This window comes from Epinephelus moara, chromosome 20 (genome assembly GCF_006386435.1).
Source record: "Epinephelus moara isolate mb chromosome 20, YSFRI_EMoa_1.0, whole genome shotgun sequence".
In the NCBI taxonomy this organism is placed as follows: Eukaryota; Metazoa; Chordata; class Actinopteri; order Perciformes; family Serranidae; genus Epinephelus; species Epinephelus moara.
In genome coordinates, this window is record NC_065525.1 from 31461113 (window position 1) to 31481223 (window position 20111).

Sequence of the window (20111 nt, forward strand, 5' to 3'; positions counted from 1 at the left end):
CCGATGAGCATCTTAACCTTAAGGGGTTAGCAAGTGCAACATCACAGAGTGATAGTCAACCAGACCTGAACCCTGAGTACGCTTCTTCACGTGTACCAATATTGGATACTGTCAGCACATTCTCTGTCTAATATTTGTCTTTCCATGCAGCGAGGACATTGTATTCCACCCTTGATGGTTTTACATTTTCTATCCCTGCTGACTATAGACAACTGGACAGGCAGTTCTTCTTGCTCTCAAGCACTTCATAGCTTTCAGTCCTCAATGTACAATTTCAGAAGACTGCCAGTGACTCACATTTCCTTCACAGTCCATTGTACCGCAAGCAAACATAGCACCCCTGTTCATCAAATGCAATATTATATCCCCACTCTCTAGTCTCCCAACAAGACCCTTTGATGTCAAATTGACACTTTAGTGAACAGCACTTCATGGATTTGATATTGCCTGGCAACTGCAGAAAACCCACTCCTTGTAGCTTCTTCAGGATGACGAGCGGATGGTAGCATAGACGGTTTGGTTGGCGGAGACGAAGAGGGAGGATGGAGGATGGTGAATGGTGGATGGTATTAACCATAATGGTGCTGTATGATGCATGCGTGTGTGTTTGGCTTGCCTCCAGGCAGTGGAGCAAAATTAAAGCCCAGAAAATCGGATTATGGAGTCCCTGGGGGTGGGATGCCCAGTAGCCAGCTGATGAGCGCTCATCTACTCTTAGCTGTATTCTGCACAGCGAGCACCACTGTTGGCTTGGAGGCCAATTTGTTAACAATTATTGCTCGTTAGTGAAGCTTCCTGCCAGCGAACGGGGGTTCCACGGCGGAGACAATAGCCGAGGTCTATTGTCTTGCAATTATCTCAGTTTGAAGGAAGGCGGTGGTTGATGTATTGTCTCTGAAGTCTCTGGCTTTGCTGATTGCCAATTTGCTGTGAGGACTCCTGTTATCAATGACACCTGTAGTGACTACTGAGTTATAAATATGCAGTGAATTGTGTCTCCTCTTATATTACGCCAGTGTGTGTCAATTTATATTTCACTCTCAAGATAGCTGGGCACTGAAACGTTGAGGTTCATTAAGTGTATTTACTACTGAAGTACTGTACATTGGACTGTGGTGACGCAGAAAGACAAGTTGCAATGTTGGCAGATTATCTTTTCACTCAATTAATTGAATGTTTGGTCCATAAGATGTTAGAAAAAAATGCCCGTCACAATTTCTGAAGGCTTAAGATGTTGTCATCAGCATGCTTGTTTTGTCCAACCATCATTTCAAGACTAAAGTTATTGGGTTTCTTATCAGGGTGCTTTCACACCTGCCCGGTTTGGTTCGGTTCAATCCAACTCAGGTTCATTTGCCTCCTTAGTGCTGCTCATTCGGGCAGGTGTGAACACAGCAGTCGCACTGGGGTGCACACCAAAACAACCAGACCAAGACCTTCTTGAAGAGGTGGTCTCAGTCCGGTTATAAAACTCTGGTGTGGTTCGTTTGTGGTGAGAATGTGTTCCGACCTCAATCCGAACCAACTGCAGTCACATTACGGATTGTTTGGGTTAAACGAGCATGAGCATGTTACAGTCAAGCAAGCAAACTCTAGGTCTGAAAAAAATAGAATAGTTGCATGCTATTTTTCTGTTGATTGACTAATTGATTAATTGACTACTCATCAGCTCTAATTATAGGAATGAGAAAACAAATGAGAAACCCTACACAGGGCTATAACTGTTTTGATTACTGGTTGATCTGTTGATTCGTTTTCTCAGTAAATTTGTTTAAAAAAATGGTGAAAATGAGAAAAGTGACGTCTTAAATCGTTGACTGACAGTCTAAATCACAGACAACATACATTGAGATATATAAGACATTCTTTAGGTAGTGATATAAAATTAGAAACATTTTTCTTGCTAAGTACGTTTGTTTAACTGTGCTCAGCTGCAGTTGACTGTAACTGGCTGGTTCAGGCAACCCCTTGGCTCTGCCCTGTGTGGAGAATGATGAGGGAGAGGCTTGTTTATCTTTTTATGCCACAGTTTATTGTCTGAATATGAACAGAATATGCACTGGTCACTCACACAGTTGGCTGGCTAAAAGCAGCTTGCAGCTCACACAGCATGCTCCAGAGCGTCTCTTATTAAATGGCAACGTTTCAAATCTGCCAATGTTCTAACAAAAACAATAATATGACAATGTGTACCTGAATATTATGTACTGGTGCAGTCAAAGCTGGCTCCCTAAAGGCAGCATGTTGCAAAAGAACAACAGGTTATTTAGCACACAGGCTATAGCTACTGTAGAGAATGAATTGTGCCGTTACTTGAACATTTAAAAGGCACAGCAACTCACTTATAAACTCTTCTCATAAATCACAGTGAACATAATGTTCATACAGTGGACATACAGACATAAATACACAATATTTGTACACAGTGTTGCACTTGGAAACTCACCTCAGGCGTGTCTCTTAATAACTGGCAAGGTTTCAAAACTGCCAGTGGCATTTATCTACTACCTCAAAGAGAGGACGCCCTTGAGCCAACAAATCTAGACAGAAAAATCAAAATGTGGCAAGTGGAATCACATACTATACAAACTGTGTTACGTTTGCACATATAAGGAATCTGTCTTGGTGTGTTGGTGCATAACCGTAAAAACAGTTCAAAATTCAAGAGACATGATATAAAATAAAAACATATATAAGTTTTTAAAGTGCAAGAGTTGTTCAATTTGTGCAAAATATTTACTAGGGGATTATGGAAGCAGAGAAAAGCAGCAACTCCTCACATTTGAGAAGCTGGAAACCAGTGAATGTCAATCATGTTTGCTTGTAAAATGCCCTGAGCAATTAATTGATTATCAAAATTGTCGTTCATTAAATTTCAGGGTATCAACTCATTAATTAATTAGCAAATGATATCAGTACTAAACTCATTGCCGGTATGTGCTGCAGTAATATTTACCCCTTGATCTCCCCTTAAGCAATCCCTTTCCTTATTTCCATCAGAAATAAACAGTACAGCAACACATTAAACACTCAGATGATGATAGGTTACCCATAAGCCTTAGAGAGTGTCGTCTCGGCACAGTCAGCCCTGCCCAGGCTCCTCACCGGAGCTGCTCACACAAAGGAGCTTATTGTATAACTGTGCCTCAGTTTTAATGAACCGGCGCTCCTGCTCTCACACACTCCTCCCTCTCCGTCAGTCCCCTCCCCTGCTCCCACCTCCCTCATGAATATCACAGCACTCTCCCACATTATTCATGAGCTGGTACCAGCGTAGTCATGTGCGCCGACACTGAGGAGGAAAAAGGGGGGAGTGTCTCAGTGAGCGAGAGTCACAACTCCGGCGTGCGAGTGTGTGCATGTGTGTGTGTGTGTTTGAGTCTGTGAAATAGAGGAGAGCGGGGAGAGCAGAGAGGAGACACACCGGCTGATGCTGCTACTTGTGCCACTGCCGAAGCTGCTGCCACACTGTTCTGTTCACATCTGAACCCTCATCTGTTAGACTCAGCTGGAGCTCTCTGTCCCTTTGAGCCTGGGCTTGTCTCTGACGTTTCTGTGTGAATGGGATGCCTGAGAGAGATGCTTGCTTAAGGAGTGACTGATGAGAACCAGCGCTCCGGTGTGGAGGGTGACCCCCTGTGTCCGTGCCACCACCACTACTCGGGGAGAATTGGACGCCTGGCGTTTCCACGACGACTATAATGGGCTGCAATCTGTGCACTTTACAGAAGCGAGAGGAACACTACAAGCTGCTGTATGAGATTGCACAGGTGAGCAGAGGCACGGCCGACTCTGGCATCGATTGTGTGTGTGTGTTGTTGAATGTGATTCATTGTGTGTGCTGTGCTGAGAGCAGCTCTAGGCTGCTGCTGCTGCTGCTGCTTGTTTTTGGAAAGAGGTTTTCTTATATTTTCATAATTTAGGCATTGATACACAGAATGAAAGTGAGGCAGCATTGCAGAGGGAGGCTTCTTACTCACCAGCAGATGTGTTTTGAGTAATGAGCACTTGCTTAGAGAGCCCATTCATTCTGCGGGATGAATATTTCTTATAAAATAGTAGCAACTAAGTTCATGAAGAATATTTCACATGATGTCCTGATTTGAGAGTCCTTGGAAAATGTTCGGAATGTGTCATTGAACATAATTTCATTAAAAGTTTTCTTTGCCACTTCTGTTCAGTGCTCAGTGCTGTGACAGCAGATTTATTTAACTTTCTTTATCTCAGCACACAAACACAAGATATGTTCATGCACCAAATTATTATGTGTTTTTCCAGAAGAATTCATGCTCCTGCTGATTGATTCTGGAGTTAACAGTCAGATAGCCAGAGGACAGTGTCTGAGGTTGTGCGTAAGCAGAGCAGATAAACAAACATCCACCTAACCACCTCCACTTTCCAGTCTCTCCTCAAGCCCTCTTCCTGTGACAGGATAATAACTGTGAAGCTCAGTGTCTCCTGGAAGTGAACTAGTGCTCATCCCCCCCTTCCAGTAGTGCCTGCCTTCACGCCACTGTGATCACAGCCTCATTAGCTGTTTTATACAACCATCCTGTGCATTAATTAGACGTGAAATGTGTCTCTTTACCCTCGTGAAAAGACGGGACGAGAAGAACTGGGGGGAGGTAAACTAGCTCGGGTTAACCACAGCCTGTAGCTTTTTACCTCGTGTGCAACTTGACACGCTGCCAAAGTCTGGTGACGGACAGCGTCGGTCAGATTCGGAACTGCATGAATGATCGGAGAAAACTGTGCCACGAGCTTCTAGATCAGCAGTAAAGGAGGTAGCATTCGCTAATGGTCTGTTTAATATTAGCAGACAGACAGAACTGTCCAGGGACCATGAAGGATGATAGGAAGCCACCGGAGTGCCCGCCTCTTCTAGGGAAGACCATAAAAATAGTGCTGTCTCGGTGCTTTATCTCGGCTTTCGCGCCTCTCTCCGCACCAGTTGTTAAGAAATAGCACCGACTCCTTTTCTCGTGGTTTAGCAGAGGGGATCAGTATCCGCCAAGTGGGCCAGTCTCCAGGGCACACTCACTGTTGACAGGAGGCTCTCTGGCATGTCTGTCCACCCACTGATATACTGAGCTGGTTCAGGCGGGAGCTGCAACATCAGCACCTACTTTCTGATCACCACTGTGGGAGGGAAGGAGGGAAGGATATAGAGCATGGAAGATAAAGACTGGGATGGGAATAGAGAGTAAGCCATTAAAGATGCAGTTGTTAGAGAAAATCCTAGAGAGCAGGAAAGGGTGAAAGGGAAATTAAGGAAACGAGCAAACAGGTGAAACCTTATTAAAGCAGAGAGAGAGGGAGAAAAGAGGAAGGAAGACAAGTTATCAAGAAGGTTTTCTGGTTTGAAACACTGTTTTATCAATAAAAAAACACCACATACATCACAGACAACTGCCTCTTCTCACAGTCTTGCATGCACATATTTGTGTACACGCTCACACATGTCCACAGAGACGACAAAACAAGCAGTACACCCTCGGCAACAGCGCGGCAAATATATAAAAACAGCAACACAACTGGCAGAAATGAAGAGGGAGGGAAGACAGACGGGGAGGAGAGTCTCCTCCAGGTAGCTGAGCTCTCCCTGCAGCTGCAGAAGTGTGTCACCGTGTCTTTGTGGTCAGGAGAAGTGTGTTGTGACAGCAGGAAGCTGCGCTCACACCGCCAGCATCCTAATCCTCTTTCTTACATATCGTCTCATCTGTCCGGCTTGCTCAGCTCTCACCCTTGCCTCATGTTTTTTTATTTTTTTCTATTATTCTCACTCCTCCCTGCTCAGTCTTTTTATCCAGTCTGCTTTTCAGGAACACACACACACACCTCAACATATACACACCCTCGCTACTCCACTCTTGTGATTATGCAGTCGGTGAATGTGTGTATGCAAATGAGGTAGAAGTGGTTTGCTGGTGTCACAGCGTGACTGACCGGCCTTGCAGCAGGTTGATTCGAGGAGCAGGAGTCAGTCACAGCGGTTGGTTAGCCACCTTCCTCCCCTTCCCTTCACACCCAGAAACAATTTTGACACTCTCCGCGTCTGCCTGACCCCACGAGCTGTGGGAGATTTATGACTAGCTGGCTCCCTCACTCTCTCCCCATTCCCCCCTTTCTCTCTGTTCTCATGGCTGCGAGTGTTCTGCATGGAAATGCGCTCACCTTTCTCAGCTGGCCTGCAAAGCTATCTCACAGGGCTGACATTTTTTATTTACTGTATCAGCTTTCTTGCCTGGACAAGAGGACACAGGAATCTTCCTGTAGCCTTGCTCTTTTTTCCACTTGCCAAACTCCCACGTTCTTATTTTTATATCTACTGCTGATCATCCCCTGTGTATCGCTCTTTTTCTGTCTCTTTCTCTTTTTTGATTCCTGTGATCTCTCATCTTCTTTGATTACATTTGTTACGACCTTTGCTCCAGCCTGCTCTCTGCAGGGTTCCACTCCAGTTAACCTTCCAATGATTGGACTGTGAAGTAGGAAGTTTTTTTTTCTCATTTTTGTTCAACAAGGATGAAACCTCGTTGAACCGATTGACCCCGAGGTTCAGCGGTGCTCATGCTACGGTCAACCAGACTCTTACAGCTTACATTCTGCACCAGACTGCTGCTCGGGCCATTTTTGCAGACAATAACATACTGTAGTTGATTCACTCTGTGATCTGGCAGAGCTTTGTAATTCCCATTGTGTCCGTGAGCTCCCCTCGTGAGTGTCACACATTGTCTGTGCACTGCTGAAACCCAGTGATGTGTGGCTTTTCGGAGGCTAATTAGCAGGATGGCAGATGTTGATGAGATGAGCAACGCAGCATAGCTCAGAGTTATGTGGCTAGGATGAGATTTCTGCCGTGTGTAAGTGTGCTGATGCATTAATGGTCTGCACTGTCTTTTGACAAAAGCCTTTTTTGCAAATAGGGCTGCAGTCAAAACAAAAGACTCCTAAGTGTCAACAGTTAGCGCTGATGTTGAGCCACCGCTAGGTTACAGTAGCAGCCTGCGAGCTGCTCTTAATGCTGCTGGATGATGAATTGAGCACAGACTCTACATTTCATTATCCTGTTTTGTAATTTTCCAATGAGCTTGCCTTTCTTTTTTGTTCCTAAAAGTTTTGAAAGCAGCATAGCCAGTTTTATAAGTTTTATTAGACGGGAACAGAATAACTCTCCGCTGCATTTGAGAAATAAATGGAAAGCAGCTTCCCAGCTCAATGAGGCACAGCAGTCCCTGATAACTTGCTGATGCATATGAATGAGAATGAGGCGCACACACACACACACACACACATGCACACACACGTCGACAGGAAACAAAAACACAGTCTTAGTGAATATTCTAACTATAAAACCAGAAAGCCGTGTTTATGAATTTTAGAGTGTGACAGCGCTCAGGAGGGTGCTGTAATGGAATCTCAGAGTTTGGCAATGTCATGTCGAGTGGTGTCACCAGGTCGACAGGAGGGGACAGACAGATACACATGAAATGAAGCAGATCTGGAGTTCATTTGTTCCTGGGGTGAAGGCCGATTCCCAGGGGTTTGGTCCAGCAGCGGGGTGGATGTGCTGTTTTGTGTGGTAGCTCCACATGTGAAACCTGTGGACCGGAGAAGGTCTAAGGAGGACACAGCTGACTTACTGCAGCTTCTGCGACACCACCGGCCATGTGTGTAATGGATATGCATTCAATAAAAGGTTGAGCAGCTATCACAAGAGCCAGGCGTTGTGAGAAAAGGGTTGGCGAGCTTCACCAGGCTGCATGGATCATCACATACAGAAAGCCAGCGCCAGAGCCTACATCTGTGTTATCTGTGTAAGCAAGGGCATTAGTTTGCATTTAGTGTGTTGAATTGTAAAGAGGAGCAGACTAATCTTGGGTGCCTAGAGCTTCAAAAGCAAAAGTACATTTTCTGCTTGGACAGTGTTCGTTGACTTACAGTTGGAGCGCTCCCAAAGCTTAAAAGTTCAGGGTACTGACTGATACTAATTATGGTGTTCCTCAGGGAGGCATTCTGGGCCCCATTCTCTTTTCTTTATTCATACTCCATCTTTTTCTTTTCTACTTTACATTGATTTAATCTTGTTTTGTGTGGCACTTTGACTTGTAACTTTGCATTAATGTTGCTGTACAAAAATGTTATTGTTATCACACACACACAGTGACAGGGCTAACTGTTAGCATCACATGGCTAAGTTATGTTATGGTTATCAACAGGAAATGATCCAGCTGAGCTGTTTTGGTATCAGTGTTAGTGGGTTGGGATTTGACAGATTGGGTTTAATGGCTCAGTGTTGGGTGTTAGCACTGCTGCTATTGCTAATCGGGCAAACTCGAGGGAAGGAGAGCATCTCTGGAGACAGCAGCAACAGAAAGTTTGCTGATCCGGTGGGGAGTCTAGTCAGCCTGATATCAGACCCCTGGCACAAAAAAGATTGAATTCAAATATTGTTTGACTGGGGACAGTTCAGAAAGGTTGTGGCAAATCAACTCTAACTTTAAGAAAACGGATCAACTTCCGGCATGAGAGTCCTGTGTGACAAGTAGTCTGGGCTTTTAAGAGGTGCAGTCCCAAGCTGTTTTATTCATTGTAGATCTTTCTTACTATTCATTGAAAGAACAAAGTAGGCATGACATATTGCATGATCCAAATCTTTGGCAAAACTTTCCATCTTCAGCTTGTAGGTTGTTAGCTTGGTGGTTGTTGAGATAGGGATTTTGAAAGCGGAAGGTGCCAGTGGCAGGTTTATAGCCACAGTCTACATCCGGAGAGACAGACTAACCTTTTACAGACCAGACAATGAATCAGCTAATTGACAAAATAATCAGCAAACCAATAAATAATGAAAAACAACTGTTAGTTTCAGGGCCGTATATTGAAGGAAAATACTTCTGGAAGCAGCAGCAGTCCTCCCACTTTACTTCTATGGGTATACATACCGCCTGTGATGGCTTTGATGGTACATTAAGGCTGTTGAACCCTGCTCTCACCCCCACCACATCTTCAGCTCTATCTCCAGACAGTTAGCTACAAATGTTCTCATCCATCTTCTTGTCCCATTATGTTTTTTTGAAGGATGTCCCTCAACCATTAAAATTGATAGGAGTGAGGAAAGAGGGGGTGGAGGGGAAAAGAACGTGCTGCTTGATTGATCTCGTGTCCACCCAGGAAAGATTAGCCTGAAATATAATCTGGGCTTTCAGCGCTGCTTTTTGCTTTTTCAATTCCCAAGCAATATTTTTGGAGCTATCATTAGGTACGTGGACAGACAGATGGACAGACGCACACACACACAAATCCTTCTCATGCCTTGCTAATATAAAGAACCATATTTCTGTCAGCCCCACTCCCCATCATCAGTTCCAGTGCTCTTTCTGTGCTTCATCCTACAGCCTCTAACCAGAAGCCAGATCTGTCAGCCAACCATGTTTGATTACAACACAAATGGATGTCTGTGAGCTCTGCTGCTGTCTGTCTGGGGGTTCCCAGCAGCTGAAATTGAGATCTAAATATGCTGAGATGATCTTTTTCTACTCAGGCTGTTTACAAAGGAGCAGTATTTACGTCCTCGCTTCATATAGCTCCCCTCTCTAGCGTCTAATGCTATTCTTATCAGGTTGAAGACGCTGCAGAGAGTGTTGCATAACCACAACCTCACACTGACAGGAGATTTCACAAGTCTTATTTTGTGTGAATCACACATTCAATTGCTTTTCTGCTACTGTATAAAGGATAACAAGTAGTTAGTTTCTAAATACGATGCTGCTTTAGATGACAGAAATTAAAAAAAAAAAGAAGAAGCTAAAATACAGATAGGAATGTCTGTTTTGGTTAATTTTGCTTTTGACAGCCCAACACCCATTAACTGCTAACTGATTGATTTTTGCCTTTATTTGATAGGACACATAAAGTGTGAAGAAGGGAGAGAGATGAGGGATGACATGAAGCAAAGGGACGTGGGTTGAAATGCACTGCACACCACTGTTTTGGGGTGGGAGCTAATGTTAGCTAGCAGCAGCAGACTGATCAATGGCAAAGCTGGGGAAATATAGTGGCCACCCTCTGGTCTCCCCCAATGTTAGTAAGCAGCTTTATTTTGAGCCACAAGCCCACTTTAGCATCGTTAATGTTAACCATGTTACCACCACTAGCCATGCTGACACTACTAACGGTGCAAGTAGAGCTAACAGTGACAGTTGACAATGCTAAAGGGCAGTGTTGGCAACTCTTTTCCAATAAAAGCCCTAGCTCCGGGTCGCCAGATGACATCATGCCCTCATTTGCATATTGGTGATGTCATTGCCCATTCATACTGTAAGCATTTTACAACGTTGCAACTGACTTAGATTGAAAGAAGAATCCACAACAAGATATTTCAATGCAATGAGAGCTTTGTAGCCAATCCAAAGTGTAAGAGCGTCAACATAACCATAGAAACCTACTACAACTGAACTCACACAGTGTGACGAGTGGTGTCTGCAGGTCCTTAAAAAGTCTTACATTCAGTCTCATAATAATAATAAGGCCTTAAAAGTCAATAAATAGTCTTAAACTTGAATATATGAGGTCTTAACTACTACAAACATTTTATCCAATTTCATTTATAAATCTTTTGATTTCTTTTTGTGGAAATGAGTGAAGCTTTGCTTACGTAAAATTCCACATTTCTATTAATCTTCATTTTACTTCATACTTGCACGTACACCCACCTCTGCACAAGACCACATACTACTTACCTGCAATGCTGACCTGCGATGCTTATACGTAAAACATGATTTGTCTAGAAAAATCTGTCTTAAATTTGGTTAAAATGTGTCTTGAAAGGGTTTTAAAGAGAACTAAATTTAGCTGTCTGATACCTGTAGACACCCAGGAGAGGCTCAGCGCTATTTGAAGAGAATGCATAGTTTGCAATTAGTCAGAGCAGCATGCGTGGGAATGAATTACAGTATAATATGTTTGGATATATTTCTCGCCTTTCCCTGACGGTCTGAATAAGTCGCTAAATTTGTTGTTAGTTGCTGTTTGGAAATAAAGTGGCAAAATCTAGTGAGAGTCGGCAACGCTGCTACAGGGGGTTTGCGGCTGTAAATTGTGCTGCTTACTCACCGGGGTGACCTGGGGGAGACCGGAGGGTGGCCACCATGTTTGCATAGCAACAATGTCAGGTCGGCATGGCGTTCCTAGTGGTAATCACCAAATGAGCAGCACCGCTAGCTAACTAGCTCCCATCAGACCCCGGTGGTGTGTAGCGTAGTAAACTGAAGAGTAGCAAAAAAAATCTATACACCATCACACATAACCAGTCAAAAATATTCTCTGTACTTAACCGATTAAGGGTTAACTGTTGACATCACTGATCCAGATCACACATTTTGGATGTTTGCACTGTATTTCTCGGATACAGATGATGCCACATTTGACACAAGACATGAAGTCAATTGGTTTTATCAGTCAGTCCACTAAATCTCACCATGGAGGAGCAGGGAGAGATTTAAGAGGGAGCTGATGAATTGACCTTTTCCCTTTCATCTGTTTCTTATCTCAGAAAGAACCCAGCTGACCTTTTCAGCCACATATCAAGTCTGCAGACCCCCCTTGTCTCCTCCCGCCTCTCCAACCCAACACGAACATAGCTCTTCAAAATTAGTTTTATCTCCCGTATGTGCTCCCGTCTGTGCTGATTTCTTTAATCTCACTCGGAGCTAAGGAAGCCAAGGAAGAGCTGCACAAACAAACCATGACATACCATTTCCTCAGGGGGCTAAAGCTGTTTATCAGAGAACAAATTTCTCTACATCTCACTGCTGGGTGTCGGATGTAGAAGTGCTTGTTTTGGCTGTTTGCTGTTGTCGGGTGTTCAGACAAGGGCTGTGATAGGAGGTTATCGTCTAATGTACGTGCATAGAAACAACAAGAATCCAATTATAGAAGCAAACAAAGTCCTGGAGGTCATTACACTCGTTCACCTTAAAAAAAATTCACCTCATTAATTCTTTTGGGATTAAAGTAATCTCACGTCAGGTATATCTCACTTTAGCGTGTGAGGGTGACATCAGCGTGGCGTCATCCACCCAGCCTTGTCTTGGTGCGTGTTGTACTTTCACATGCTAATCAAGATCAAAGGCCGTCAACTTCAATCAGACTGGAGGAGCGATGGAGAAAATGAACTACATGCCTGAGTATCTCGATGCCAATCCCCAGTGAACCAGAGCGTCTATTTAATGAATTGAACCCGGTGTAAAATGACTCAGATGTTGTGTGTGTGTGTGTACAGAACTTGGAATCAGCACGTTACTGTGGCTTGGGGGATATAAAATATTTTCTGTCCTCTTCTTTTTGTTTGTTATCATATCTCTGCCGGTAAACAAAGGACAAAGGAGCCATATTTTTCTGCCCCCTTTATTATTAGCCATGACTTGTTGCCCTCAGTATAACTCAGAACATGACATTTTACATTTCAAAGCAGCAATTTTATTCCCTTTACACGCACACATCTCTTGGTGTGTGCAAGCATGGTTGTTTATGGAAATATGAGAATGCATGTGTGTGTATAGAAATGCATTTGCGTCTTGGTCTAAATTGGTTCGGGTGATCGCGTGGAGTATGTATATGAGTGTGTGTGTCTCTTTGTGTGTATGTGGTCGCTTTTATGGGAGACTTTGGACTGTTGAATTCTGGTTTCAACTTGTGTGTGTGTGTGTGTGTGTGTGTGTGTGTGTGTGTGTGTGTGTGTGTGTGTGTGTGTTAGAGAGAGTGTATGTGTGTGTGTTTGTCATGTGTGGAGTGAGAGCAGACCTGACAGCTTGTGCTTTTCCACTACAAACATTGGTGAAAACAAAGAGCTATGGGGTACACACAGGGGGTTGTGCATCTGCATCCAGGGTGCCTCTTAGCTGATTATCTGAGTTTAAGCAGACAGACGGGCCCTCATTAATTTATAGCAAATCACGAGAACGCATCTTCCCTTCTCCGCCCAATTAGTGGGGATTGTATGCCGTGACTGTGGAACGTTGGGTACTTCTGAAAACCTAAAACTTATCTTTTAAATTTTTTACTATGCGTGATGGGGTCCAACTTGAATACCTAATTTTCTTCCAAAGTTAAAACAGTTGGTTTTTTTTACATTCTGTATATTGCTTTGTCTACGCTCGTCCCAGCAGGGTTTTATTGGAAAAATGAGACGTCCAGTATTTCTGTGCACCAGTCTGAATTAAGCAATTTACGAGCTGGAATCATATTAGTTGTGGGCTTTCTTGCCAGTGTTACACCACAGATACTGGAAGAGTTTTCAGCTACTGTGCAGCAGCAGGCGAACAGTCTTGGTATTTATTTTCCCTTCTCCCTCAGTGTTTGCCTCTTACAGGCTCATATTAAATATGAACCACCCTTTTGGCGTTGTACAGCCACCGGGGAGATGCCACTGTCAGTCAAATCAGATCAAACCACAGCACAGTCCTGATGATGCAGAGGCTTTTTTAACTCTAACTCAGGGAATTTTTCTAACTTTAATTTGGATTGTTTCTTATTTATCATGAACATTAAATGCTATAGAGAAGGAATTATGGTTTTAAAAACTAAAAGTTTGCCATTTGCGGAGCCTGGGCTGCCTACAGCGACCGGACTTTTTCACAGCATATTCAGAGGACATGTAGCTAGCGGATCGTGAGGAGAGGTTTTCTGTATGTGACAAAAACTTTTCAAGCTTAGGAAGACTTAGAGAGCCTTTAAGAAAGCTAAAGCTCTACCAATATGGCAATATTTTGGATTTAAAGCTGACAAAAGAAGTGTCCTAACTAGGGATGTTCCTGGTGACTAATTTCCCTGTCGACTAAACGAAAATTTTAATTAAGACTAGTCGTCTAGTCTAAAAAGGGAAAACACTCAGTAAACAGTCAAAATTTAGCACAATTTATTGTTAAGTATTTGAAACACTGTCGCAAAAAAATACAGCACATTAAGAGCCCTTTGAAGCCTTTAATCACAATCTTCAACAACCATGTCAGATTTTAAATGCCGCCAAAGTACAAGACACTTTGTGCTGTGCGGTATGAATGTGAACATGACGGCAACTCAATCAAAAGTTAACCACTAAAATAACATCTGAAATAAATAAATTGCCTCTGAAATGTGGGGCACAATGAACCCTGCAGATTATCTGACAGAAAAGACAGCGATTCACTTTAAAGTTAATAAAACAACATCTAATTTACAATTAAACTTCAGCTGAAATGAGAGGCATTTTGCACCGTGCAGTATGAATGTAAACCTGCACATAATCGAACAACTCACTTAAAGTTAACAAATAATATAACATCTCAAAAGATTAATTGCTGCTGAATTCATGTTCTAGATCAAAGTGCTGCCAAACCGCACTGATTTTGCGAGAGGGCATCTCTCCAGTTTCCCACAGTGCTGTTTTAAAACTCCAGTTTACTCGAGCATGACTGCAGGGAGGGGAACTGCTGTCTGATGGCTCTGTAGCACCTACTAGTGGTGGGTGGCTGCATGACAGTTAAGTGGCCTTGTCATGTTTTAAACACTAGTAGGTTTAACAGACTAATATTTCTGGTGCCGACTAGCGAGGTGGTGGACATTTCATTGTTTAAAAGTCTAATCGCGGGGTATCGGTAGCGTAGTGGATAATGCCGGCACCCCATGGACAGAGGCATTGCCTTGCTGCAGCGGTCGTGGGTTCAAGTCCAGCCTGCGACCCTTTGCTGCATGTCAGTCCCCACTCTCTCTAGCTGTGTTCGAAATTGCTCCCTATCACGGATATAGTGCACTATATAGTTTGTTTGCCATTTTGTAGTGTTGTTCGAATTCTCCGCAGTTAATTTCATTCACTATATAGTGGACTATAAAATATGTTTCTAGTCTGATCTCGAGCGCACAGCTGGTAGCTAACTGGTTCGTATACATGATGTAATAGAAGTGCATGTTTAACGGATTCAGTGTGGAAAGAGAGCTTTGATGTTACGCAATGTGACGGCAAAGACAGAAAGTCGCTTGCTGTGAGAACGCAATGTCAGTATGTTCCAATTTGGAGTGGCTGCTAAGTCAAGTGCGACACCTAGTGGTAAAATTCAGTATACTGGTCCAGTGTTTAACCGGTTTGAAATCATATCCACCAGCCCGACCCTACTTCTTGACTCTTGCCAGGTGTTGAAATAACTTTGTCTGATACTAGAGAGCTGGCTTTCAGCTGGGTGTATGGGTGGAATCAAAATTATGGTATTTACAAGAATATTTTATTTCAGTAAGGGCAATGAATGCAAAATATCATGTACAACACATAAATTGATGCTCAGTGCAATTATGTGTTCCTCTGCTACAGTTTATATCAGATAAAATGTGTGAAAGAAAACCTTCCATAACCAATTTATTTAGTTTTCAATCTCATAATCCCTTTAAAATGATGACAAAATATGTTCATATTGTGCAGATACAATACCACTGAGAGTTGCTATAGGACAATGTTGACTGATTGCTGAGCTCCAATGTATTGTTTTCATTTATTTTTTTAATCAGAGATATGCGTTTTGTGGGTGTTTTCGATGCTGCTGCTGCTGGTTGGTTACAAAAACAAGATCCTCTCTCTGCTGCTGCTGAAATGAGAGAGGACCTGACAGAATAACAGAACACACAGGCTTTCTCTTATCTGTACGATACAATGTGTTCAGCGTCCAGTTTCCACCCCCAGCCGCAAGATATCAGCTCCAACATCGCCGCTGACATTTGGAGAAATAGGATGGTGTCAGGGCAGGGGCTGTCTGCGTGATCTATAGTCGATAAAAAGACGTGACAAAGCCTTGCGTTCTTGTGGTGGATGGCTTCAGTGACGGCCCTTTTTCACTCTTTGTCTGTCTTTTACTCCACCTCTCTGTTTTTTTTACTTTGCTCTTACTTTGATGCTTTTACCTGTGTTTGGTGGCTCAGAAGGTGTGTATTGTGACAGGTGTGTGTGTGAGTAAGAGGATGACTGATGCTGGAGTAGGTCAGGAGATCAGTCTGTGTGTGTTGGGGGTGGAGGAGGGGTGGTGCTGGGGGCGACACAAAGCCCCCCTGGGTGAGGCAGCCATGCTGGGTGTCACTCCACAGGTCAGCGGGCACCCCCTGCAGCTCCAATGATAAGCTCTGCCTGACAGCCGTTTGATGGGAAGGGTGACACACACTCGCACTTCTCTGCTCCCCAGCTCGCATGGCATGCAAGCCCTGGGGAGAAGGGCGATAAGAAGCTCCATGAATGCAGCCGCTGCAGTGATATTAGCTATCTACCAGTCACTCCTAAGGGCTTAAATCCAGAGAAAACATGAGGAGCTGTATCAGGTATTATTAGCCAGAGTACAAAAGCAAGACCCTTAGCGAAATTTATTTTTTAAATAAAGCTTAAGGGGTTTCAGTTTTCAGATTGGGAAGTAGCAGAGTGTTTAAGTCTGCAGTGGCGAGCAGAGCCTTGGCTTTATTGTCGCTGCTGCTGCTGTCACACTGACACACTGACACAGTTCCAAAGGCCTTGCTTTTAATGAGCTGCATTTGAAATGAGAGCATCACAATGGCTTTTTAAAAACTCCAGCCTTCTCAAATGAAATCAATGCCGCATCAATGTAGGGTGAGTTTCAGCTGACACCTCCAGTGTAAATGTAATTTAATTGGATTGCAAAATCTATTTAAAAGTCCAATCCCATTAGAAATTGGAGTAAGCAGGTCTGTGGGTTAATTGATTAGTTTTGTATGGAGTTTGTTAAATGCTAATCATATGATAAATCATTTGTGTTGCAGAGGGAAGCAGAGTGAAAATGCCATGTTAAGATTGAGGCGCGCTTCATTTTATATGCATCAGTATGAGCGTGTGTGAGAGAGAAACTATTTTTTGCAACACATTGTTGTGAAACAGCAGCTAGCAGAAGTTCACAGTAGAAAGTAGATGCAATCTTTGTGAGGTTGGAATGGCGACCGTGTTTTCTCCCCCGCAGCACTGCAGTCAACCCAGCACCTCCTACACAACCCAGATCCTCTCACAGTCAGACCTCCTTCCTCACAGCCTCAACACTAGCAGGCAGACTGGCACACTGAGGAGGGGGCCACCTGCCTTATTCAGCTCCTTGTTCTGTGGCAACATGAAGTTGCATTCAGAGATTCAGTTGTAAAAGCTTAAAGATGTGCTGCTCTTGACTCATAAAGCACTGTTATATCATCATAAAGTCTTAAAATGCATTGGTGCGATCCAAATTTACAGATTTGTGTCCATTCTTAAACTTGAGATGAAATGAAAAAAGCTTTTTTAACTCTTGTAGATCACATCCCCGCTCATTTTGTGCACCTATTTAATAATGAAGACAAAAAAACAAAGACCATAACATTTTTATATAAAAATCCACAAAATATGACATGTGCTTACATAAGATAGTACCAACCAGTTTCAATCAGTAATATGACATCCATCCATCAATTAATCTGCAACCTTTAGCCACACAGAGCTATGACTCAGTTAGATAGTAGCCAGCAACACCATGCTAAGTCAGTGTATCTTAATGTCCCGGACATACCATGGTTACGGGCCCGCTGGCTAGAACTTACTCACCTTGAGAAAAGTGGTATCTGTGACAGCTCCAGGTTATGTGCAGGGCATTTTACACTGGACAGCTTCTGCAACTAAAATTACATGGAGCATACGATGGGCTTTGTCTGTCTCTTTCCCTGACGAATACTACCATCTCGTCAGTGTTACATCCATGGATGTATAAGGAGACCTGGATACAGCATCGGAGGTGGGGCCCCGTTCATTTCTGTGAAAGCTGCTTTGTGGCACATGAAGCCAAGAAAGCTCAATTTCCACAGTACGAAATATCGTGGATCCTTACGCTGTCTGGCCAGTAGAGCAGCACGCTGGAGACTTATGGCGGGCAAGTGTAGCCGAGCGGCTAACTCCTGCTGGTGCTGAATGGATGAAATTCTGATAGTGAACCAAGTCATTTTGTGGAGGTTTTGTTAGTATCCCCTGATTTACAAATGTCTTGCTAAATGTAAGTCTATGGGAAAAAGTCTTAACAGCCAAAAATAATTGGGGCATGGACACGGTGTGTCACGCAGGTGGAGCAAAGCAGGTTTTTTAACCTGCTACACAGACTGTCTCTGCAGTGTGTGGTTGCCACCAGCTTCAGTGTCTGTGTATTGAGTTTTGCTAAGTGATAATGCACGTGGTTATGGAGGGGTTGGGAGCGTATAGACTTCCATAACTGGCACTGAATTAACTGGATCATTTTAACAGCAGGATGCATCGATTTGATTGATTTATTTAAATGTGAAATATAAAAACACACACGGGGTTGCTCTGCTGCTTCATATTGCCTCTGGAGAAATTAGAGGCATTAATTTTTCTCATTTTAAAACAGACTGTGCTCGTTTTTTACACAGTCCTATGTAGTTTTTACTTGCTGGACGGCCCTGGAGCCGCATGTAGATGGGGAGAAATACACCAGCCGTGCAAAACTTCAGTTGAGCAGCGTGATGCTGGCGTGGGCAAGCAAGGCTTCTGTGGTCAGGGTAGCAGCTTCAGTTGATTATAATGGTTGCAGTTTGCTGCGGGCATGCCGTGGCTGACCTGTCGCGTTGTCGCACTGACCTGTGTACTACCTATTTTGTCCATAAGGTATCATGTGATGGACTTGGTCATTGCAATACCACTTCTGGCCACTATGTAATATTGGCTTCAAAGCCTTGAGCTGTTCCTGGGGGCTCGGTTACACAGTTGGGGCCTCACTGTTATGAGACGCCCATTTTTCAATGATCAAACCAAATCTCTCACAAGGTAATGTCCCGTCTGCCTAACCTATTTCACTTCACGAGACTAGCTGATGGCTTGTGGTGGTGCTAGTTCTCGAGGCTCGCGAGTCAATTTTGCATGCTGTGGCTTCAGGGCACTTGGGTTACGAAGGATGAGCCGTTCTAACGTTTTTGAAATGCATCAGCAGAGTTTTATTACATTCTCAAAATGTGGGTTCCATGCACTTCAAGTGTAGCTGTTATTCCGGCTAGCTGTTATCCTCCGATACAAGTGTAGCTGTTATTCCGGCTAGCTGTTATCCTCCGATACCCAGAACGAGTTTTGTGGATTAAAAAACTACACTGGACTTCTTGTCGGCATGAGGGTCAGTAAGTACCGTCTGTATTTTCATTCTAAAGTGGCCATTTCCTTTAAGAAACTGCCTGCCACAAACGAGGCTTTACCTCCTAAAAAACATGTATACGTGTTTGTCTCATCGTACCAGTGTACAGTTTCTTATAATTTGATTGTTTCCACAAGCTGACCTGATTGAACCCTACATCTGTCTTTGGTCTTGTGTTCTTTTTTGTGGGTCAACACTAACCACGGTCTACTGGTTCAGGTTGGCCCACCCAGAAGCTCGAATCACATGCTTGGCTTGGGGCCTTGGTTTCTTTACCTGGGGCATCGTTGCAGTTTTCTTGGCCAATTCATACTGTGAATCGTTCTTAATCTGGCCGTTCACTGGGACCAATATTCATTATTCTGTCCCAGGTGAAGGAGTTTGTGTGCCGTTGGGTCTATTTACAACTGAGTGTAGGTTGAGGTCGACAGGCAGTTTAATGTAACATCTGCTGTGATGTAAGTTTTCACTGGACTGCTGAAGTGAGGAGAAGCCTGAGCCTTGCACCTCCATCTGGGTGGAGACAGCAGGCAGAGCCAGAACATGCTGGAGCGATTACTGTACTTATCCTATCTGACTTCAGGTTGCCCCAGACGGAGCGACACGATGATTGTAGAGAAGGATGTCTTGACACAGTGACCCAGACGTGAATAAGTTGCCTGAGTGGATTGATGCACCACTATATAAATATCACGTACTTGAACTTTAAGACAGCTTTGATGTATAGATACCTTACTCTTTCTTTAAGACACGTCTGTGGCTGTCACTTTGTAAAAACCAATCTAACTGTAGGTGAACTGTTTATAAATGTATCTCAGTCTCAGAGGATGTGCAGACTCCCTCTCCGTCGATCCGGCTCTCCTCTGGGGTGAATTGTGCGAATGAGACAGACACAGATCAAGAAAGACGAGAGACAGAGCCTGGATAATGTCAGGGGAG

General features: G+C 43.6%; 1 protein-coding gene across 1 annotated transcript in view; it reads left to right on the top strand.

The window, feature by feature from the left end:
* Nucleotides 1-3305: 3305 nt before the first annotated feature.
* Nucleotides 3306-20111, top strand: part of LOC126407844 (PDZ domain-containing RING finger protein 4-like) — an 83041-nt gene continuing 66235 nt past the window's right edge. Inside the window, exon 1 of the mRNA XM_050073091.1 lies at nucleotides 3306-3770. Coding sequence (XP_049929048.1) covers nucleotides 3702-3770 — 69 coding nt within the window. The 5' untranslated portion in view covers nucleotides 3306-3701. The remainder of the gene's footprint in view (nucleotides 3771-20111) is intronic.